Raw genomic sequence first — 7819 nt, 5'->3', positions numbered from 1 at the left:
CTACTCATGGGCTTTGGGTCTCCACTCCGCACTCCCCCCATCATTCACTATGGTAAGATTTTTTTGTTCTGATGATGCCTGATACCTGATCCCTTTTCTAACCTTGATGGTAGCAGACTAATGACTAACTGTGTGCCCTACCCTTGTGTGTCAGAGGAGGAAAAAAAAAAAAAAAGTGCCTCCCTGATAAATGATCTTATCTCCAATGCCCTCCCCGGCCTGTGCCCCTCTTTACTCTGACTTTGCAGCTCTGCCTTCCCCCACCCCCCTGGCCCTGCCACTGAAAAACAAAGCACAACAAACAGAAACAAATGCGGGGGCTAGCCACCCTGGTGGCGTCCTGGGCTACGCCCTGAACTCCTAACCACAAGGTCAGCAGGCCTAACTGACCAAGCACTTTGAAGGAGAAAGAGGTTGGCTGTGTGCTCCTGTAGTTTTCCAGCCTGGGAGACCCCAAGGGGTGGGGCTGCTCTGCCCTATAGGGTTGCTATGAGCCGGAATTAGCTCGGAGGCAGCGGCATTGCGAGTTTTGGTTTAATGATGCTGGGTTAATAAACTAACAGGGCTAAAACATATTGTCATGCGTTGCGCAATCACCGTCCTAGCTTCTTTGGAAGAAAAAAGAGTCTATTCAAGTCCTTTGCTATAGGAAACGAAGAGACTGGATGAAAATATAAATGCTCTACTCTCAGCCACGGGGCTGGGAAGCTGGCCTTGGCCGGGGGAAGGTTCTCTCAGTGATGAGAGAGAGAAAAATAATAATCCAGAAGCATTCTCCAGACAGACAGGAAGAGCTCTTCCTACGAGGGACCTCTCTTACGATGCTAACGTAAAGCTGTTCTTTTAAGGGTGCCTGCCTTTTCGCGGCTGGCTGTACATGCCTGATCTCTAAAGGAGACAGGGCTCATTCTATCCCTCACAGGCTAGAAGTCAGCCTTTCCCTTTGAGTCTTAGCGGCCTGATACCTTCAGGAAGGACTGACCCTTCTCCCTGTGAGTTAACAGGAAGCGGACGCCTGTAATTCCCCAGGAACAAGCTCTTCACGCAGACCCCCATGAGACGATGTCGCCTCCTACAAACCCCTAGATGATCTCACACATCCTGTCGACAACCTGCTTCCCGGCTGTCTGCCGGTCAACATGCTCCTAGAGCGGCGGTCAGCACGTGGACACCGCTCCCACCTTGCTCGCCAGACACGTCCTTTGAGATGTTCCCCCCAAAGGAGTCAGGATCGCCCAGGTTCACGCTTTGCCCCGTCTCCTGTGCATGTGCCCGAGGGAGGTTTACATGTCCCGCTACTATACACGCTGTTAGTGAACTGGCCCTCCCCCTCTTGACTCCACCGTGGGAGAGGAGCCTGTCCCGATTCCCCAGTCTCTCTTATTTTCCAGAATCACACTCATATAATCGCAGGGCCTGTTTGGTTGTGGGGCAAATTCCCCACACTCGGCCCATTTTCTCACTCGACTATCTCTTTGCTGCCGAGTTGTAGGAGTTCTGATACATTCTAAGCCAGGGGTCCTCAAACTTTTTAAACAGGGGGTCAGTTCACTGTCCCTTAGACTTGTTGGAGGGCCAGACTATAGTTTTAGAAAAAACGATGAACAAATTCCTATGCACGCTGCACATATCTTATTTCGAAGTAAAAAAACAAACGGGACAAAAGCACCCGGCGGGCCAGATGAATGTCCATGGCCCTTATCAGTTATACGGTATTTTCTCCCAGCCTGTGGGTTCACTTTGTTGACAATGTCTCCAGGCACTAAGGCTTTGATTTTGGCGTGCCCCGTGTTTCTCTCTCTGTGCCTTCCACGAAGGTGGTTCTTTCCATACTGAATGGCTCTGGCCCCTGTATAGAAAATCAATTCAGCTATAGACATATGAGGGACCCTGGAGGCGGAGTGGTTCTGTGTTGGGCTTTGCAGCCCTTAAGTCAGCAGTTCAAAACCACCAGCTGATCCCTGGGAGAAATATGGGGCTTTCTACTCCCGTCAAGAATGATGGTCTCAGAAACCCACAGGGGCAGTTCTACCCTGTCTTGCAGGGTCACTGTGAGTCAGTATCAACGTGATGGCAGCGAGTGTGTAGACACACGGGCTTATCTCCGGGCCCTCGGAGTAGTTATCTGTGCTTTCTGTGGTTCTGCAAACAGGGCTTCATGCTAGTTCCAGACGGCCCAGTCTGTCGACGGAAGCAAGGACATGATGGATGTTGCATAGCTATCAAGTCTCCTGTGTTTCCGACTTTGACCCAAGTAGGACACAGCTGCTGGTGCCTCACTGAAAGATTGCTGCGAAAGCTTACTGTGCCAGCCTGGCCGATAAACACAACTGAAGGGCGGAGAGAGAAATGCCTTGATGAGCCTCGCCTTTCTTGTCTCTCGCTCTGTGATCATCGGACCAGTGTGCGGCTGCCTTGCTTGTCCTGTGCCTCAATTTACAGGCTACACTACCTGGGGGACGCCCAGCCTGTGGACTGTGTCGCTGTAAGTTGAGGTCCCTTTAAGACCAGACGATTGAAATTTACATCTCTGGAGCTGAGAACTGACAGTTGGTGACGTGCCTTGCAGTTTTGCTCCCTGTGCTGGGATAACCGAGCTCTCTCTACAGAGGACTACCGGGCGGCCCTCAAGACTTGAAGGACTGCCAGTGTCTCACAACGCTCTCACGGGAGTGAGTTGCACTGAGCCATTTGTGCTGCTTTAGAATTTAACTGTTCATTTATTGTATTATATATCTACCTGTATATAATTTAACAGTTCATGTCTTGTGTTATATACCTAATTATCTTTATAAATAAATATATTAAATTATCAGCAATTTGGTTTTATCTCTCTAGAGAACCCTGTCTAACACAATGGCCATCAATCACACCACTCTGAACCACACACACACACACACACAGACACACACACACACACACACACGCGCCTGCCAACCATCCAAACGCCAGCGGTCAAAGCAGCACAACCAGTCGCGTCTTTGTGAGGGCGGCTGCCCCATCTCCCTGGGCCACAGCTCCATCGTGTGGAGCCCTGCTTTGTGTTTTGACATCATGAAGTGGGAGCCCCTCACCCTTCTCCCCACCCCCCCAAGGGTGTTTCAGGGACCTGCATTCCTTTGCAATTCCACGTAAACCTTGGGCTCACACTGGCGAGGTGTGTGATGGCCCCTTGGGGGGGGTGCTGTAGCCTGAGCTGACTGATAAGGACGCCACGGCCCACCTGGCCCTGGGCATGGCTTTCTCAGGCATTTCATCGTGCACAGGTGTGTGGGGCCTCCCTTCTGCGACACTTGGGTCTGCTTAGGATGCCCCTTGATGGGGAACTTGGACGGGGAGGAGGGGCGGGTCAGAATAGTGAGGCATAAAGAGAGGAACCGTTTTCCCGCAGAGGTGAAACCCCAGTAGTGGGAGCCCATCCCTTCTGGGTGGTCTGGAGACCGAGGCCTGGGATCCACTCACCTACCAGACAGGCCGGCATGTCACCACAGTCAATGAGGAGGAAGCGGGGGCTCTCAGGAAGCAGAGGCAGAGAGGCAAGCTGGAGCACCGCAGGCACCAGGCAGCTGGACAGTAGCAGGGGCCACGCCTGTGGACCCCCCAGGAACTCCCTGGGGGAGGCAGAGGAAAGGCAGGGCAAGGCATCTCCTTCCCAGAACACCCCTCACTTGGGCCACCTGCCTACAGACGGTCTGCCACACTCGAACCAGCTCTACGTCCACCTGTCAAGGTGCCTCCCACCTGGGAGGGGCCAGAGAAGGTAGGGTCACTGTTCCTCCTTCCTCCAGAGTCCTCTCTGACCACCCTTCCTGGTATGATCAGGCTACACTCCCTTGCTGAAACCCAACCTTCCCCCTCTCCTCTGTCAAGGCCTGATTTGGAGAAGACTGGAGAGGTGAGGCGCCTGAACATGAGTCACTCAGAGCCAGATGGATGTGGGCAGGACCTCACTGTCCCAATCTACATGGCGGGCGGCGGAGAGCTGGACAGAAGGACTTGCACAGCGCTCTTCTGCCCGCTCGATGCTCCTGATGTAAGGTGGTTACCTGAGTCCAACCACTTGTCCCATCATGATGCCCAGGGACGCAAAGATGGCTGAGGTCATGGCCACGGCTCCTCGGAGCTCTTGGGGGGCACTCTCCCCCAAGTACATGGGCTGGATATTCATGCTCACACCTGGACACAAGGGCAAAACAGCGAGAGGTCAGCCCCCACATCAGCCGCCAGACACCGCTGGCCTCCTCCGCCCACTGCCCAGCCCTCTGTCTGGTGCATCCCGAGTCCTGCTAAGGCCCAGAGTATGCCTGCCCCACGGACTTCTGAGAGGGACGTTTCCCTCAGATCAGCTTTCAGCTGGTTCCTCCACCCCGCCGTGATCACGGGCTCTCCCAACGACCTGTCGCGGGACGTGGGTGACAGACTCGGGAGGAGCTGGGCGAGGAAACGGGAGGAGGGCAGGCCTTGCTCCTGGATGCCCACCGCTGTGCTGGCTCTCGGGACCCTCCTCTAGCCTAGCGCCTGAGGTGCAGTGAATTACTTAATACGGCTTCCAGTCGTAATCCAAAGGAGCCCTGCAGACACAGTGGGTTTTGGGTTGAGCTGCTAATGAAAAGACTGCAGGTTCAAGACCCCCGGTCATGTCAAGAGAGCAAGATCAGGTGGTCTCAGAAGACTTACAGGCTCAGCAGTCCTATGGAACCGTTTTTTTGGACAGTGGCCCCACCACCCACCCCAGAGGGGGACTGTAATGGCTAGGTCATGCGTCCACTTGGTTCATCTGTGGGAAGGTCAGAGGGGCGTCCAACCTCTCAATCAGAACACAGCCTAATGACAGCTCCTTGGGGAGGTGGCCGCGGTACAGGAAATGCTGTGGAGGGCTGGCCCGTCCCTCTTGCGCCTGTCCTTCCTGCTTGCTTGGAACCTGTGTCCGGCTTCTGGGGCTGGTGGCCACTGCAGCCTGCCGCACCCGAGTGCTGTCGGCGCCCTGCCGAGCACAGCTCTACACAACTCTACACGCACCAGCTTCCAGCTTTGTTTCCTGCTCCTTGGCGGGCAGCTGTGCGAGTCTGGAGGGGCCTCCCGCCAGCAGGTGACCCGTGGACTTGAGTTGGACTAACCTAGGCTGCTTCCTTCGTGTAGAGTTCTCTCTTGGAATAAAGCCTTCTCTTACACATATATGAGTGCCGCTGGTTTTGTTTCTCTAGGAAACTCGGCCTGACACAGAAAGGTACCAGGAGTGGGGCTCTGGAGAAGCGGGTCATAAGGGTGGTGGGTGGAGGCATGTCTGACCCCTGCCCAATGGCAACTGGGTGCTGCTGGATTTTCCTTCTCCTTTGGGTACCCAGAGGAGGGCCGGAAGTGGCTGCCATGGGGTTCCCTTGCGGCGTCTGTAACTTGACTGTTCGCTAGGGCTCCGGTCTCAGGGGAGTTTGGGGAGATGAAGTAGGAAAGGCTGTGGGAAGGGCAACTTTTCATTCTTGGTGGGTTTGAACTGCCGTGGAAGGAGAGGAAGCACACCCACTTTGGGGGGTTTCCCTGTGGTAAAAGTCACACTGTTTAAACAAGATGCCCGAGAGAAGGCAGGCCTGCTGGATTTTACTCTGCCACTGGCCTGGGGTCCCAGCCGTCGTAAGGGGACAGTCCAGAGAGGAGAAACATTGAGCCTAAGTGTTGAAAATGGCTTGGGTTTAGAATGATCCCTTTAGCTAGCTCTCCTAGGAGTCGACTGCTTTCGCACATGACAGCCATGATGTACGATCCACATGTGACAGACATGATGTATGATAGGCATGATGTGTGTGATAGACATGATGTGACAATGTGATAGACATGATGTACGATCCACATGTGACAGACATGATGTGACAATGTGATAGACATGATGTATGTATGATCCACATGACTATTGGAAACTATGATTAAGGAGAGTTTGTAAGCCAGCCTGTGGCCTTTACCATTGGATTTGCTCACAGGGAAGCTGGAACTTGCCCAGAAGAGACAGGCTTTTGTCTTAAGTCAACAGAGTAAGTGGCAGAGCCTCACCCAGAACATTGAGTGTCAGGATATTGCATTGGAACTAGAATGCATAAAATAGTTGCCTGTGGCACCAGCCAGGGTGTCCTCATAGAGAACATCCCTGTCCGGGACTGAACGTTGAAGGGAGCTTGCCGGGAGACTGACATGCTCACTGGCTGACCACCTGGACTCATTTATGGACTGTACATGAGACAAACACAGCAATGAAGAAACAGGCTGAGTTCGGTCACTGGCACCTGTCCACCTGGTTCACAGGGACTGGAGACAAGAGGCGAGGAAAAGCTGGCTGGTCTGCAGTTTAAAGAGTTGTAAGGAACCAGAGCCTATGGTTCGACTTACTCAGCCTGAGGGGGTTAGGGCTGGGGAGCATCTATGAAGGGACCAGATGGTCTGACATGAAGGGAGGCATGTGTGTACGCCCGAGCTTGCTACTGGTCCCCACTGGTCTAGCTTGGAATGGACAGGGCTGAGTGGCCAGAACCTGACTGGAGGAAAAAAGGGAGAGGCTGACGCTGCGATGTGCATTGTCGCAGTCTTGATGGATGGCCTGCTCTAGACTAGACGTATAGATGCCGATACTCCAAAGTCCCAACGAGAAATTACAGGTTCTGCCCATCAAAGAACATGCTTGTCTCCTCAGAGCACTGAGTTAACAGGAACGGGGAAGTTAAAGACGGGATAGCAGCAAAAGGATGAGATAAAGTCATGGAACAGCTGGCTAAAAACTGCAATGGGTGTCTTTAGTCTGAAATAAGTGGAACAAGGGAAGATTCCCACGGAATAATTTTCTCTTTCCTAATGGGTCTAGGGAAGAGGAGGCGGGTGGGAGGTGGGGCGGGGAGATGCTGGTCGGATTATAAGATTCAGCTGTAGGTAACTGTTCACTCGACCACAATTGTTAGGCATCAAATATTTTTGTGTTGCTCACAAAACACAAGCTCTAAATGGGTGCGTGAACATCCATTTGTACGTGTGTTAGTTGTATCGTGTTAGGCACAAGTGGGATTTTTGTTTTGTGTTTGTTTGGAGCTCACGTATGGCTAAAGAGTTGTACACAGATGCCATGGTGAGAAGGGTTGATGGACTGTGATGGTTAGCCTCTGTGTCAACTTGGTTCACCTCTAAGAAGGTATGGGTGGAAACTAATCTCTCAGTCAGAACACAGACTAACGGTGACTCTTGGTGGTGGTGGTGGGGGGGGCGGGTTTATTTATAAGAGACATCAGGGGACTGGCTTTTTTCTCTTGCTCTTCTCCTTTCTGCTTGCTTCTGGGGCCAGAGGCCCACGTGGACTGCTGGTCCTGAGAGCTGTCAGTGCCCTGTCATGTTTCTGCCAAACCTGGATCCACAAAACCTTGCACATACCAGCCTGTGATCGTGAAGCTTTCTGCTGAGACTGAGTCTGGAAGGACCCCCGGCTCACACCTGACCCATGGATTGAGTTGGACTGGGCTGAGCTGCTTCCTTAATGTAAATTTCTCTCTTGACATAAAGTCCTTTCTTAAACATATGTGAGTGTGGCTGGTTTGGCTTCTCTGGACAACGCAACCTGGCTCAGGGGCGAATGGAGATCAGCGACTCCATGCACAGCACACGCAGAAGCACTGCTCCATCCGGAAGCAGCTGCGTTTGATTGGCTCAGAAGGCCCTTTAAAGTGCTGGAGGGCAAGGGTGTCATGCTGAGGACTGAGGTGCCCCTGACCATGCCATGGTATTTCCAGTCACATCACATGCATGTGAAAGGTGGACCGTGAGCGAGGACGCCTGAAGAGGTGATGCCTTT

At 53.0% G+C, this 7819-nt stretch overlaps 1 protein-coding gene across 4 annotated transcripts in view; it reads right to left on the bottom strand.

Moving 5' to 3' along the window:
• The window catches only part of SLC2A11 (solute carrier family 2 member 11), a 23489-nt gene that overhangs the window by 5768 nt on the left and 9902 nt on the right, over positions 1 to 7819 (bottom strand). For all 4 annotated transcript variants that reach the window (XR_006680022.1, XM_004716341.2, XM_045289628.1 and 1 more), the window contains exons 5-6: positions 4047 to 4176; positions 3463 to 3611 (exon numbers count right to left, since the gene is read on the bottom strand). Coding sequence is in view for 3 of the 4 variants with exons in the window: in XM_004716341.2 (XP_004716398.1) it covers positions 3463 to 3611; positions 4047 to 4176 (279 nt within the window). In the remaining variant the exon portion in view is untranslated. The remainder of the gene's footprint in view (positions 1 to 3462; positions 3612 to 4046; positions 4177 to 7819) is intronic.

Source organism: Echinops telfairi, unplaced genomic scaffold (genome assembly GCF_000313985.2).
Source record: "Echinops telfairi isolate 266 unplaced genomic scaffold, ASM31398v2 ScPeMD7_29;HRSCAF=101, whole genome shotgun sequence".
Lineage (NCBI taxonomy): Eukaryota > Metazoa > Chordata > Mammalia > Afrosoricida > Tenrecidae > Echinops > Echinops telfairi.
This window is presented reverse-complemented; position numbering and strand designations above follow the sequence as displayed.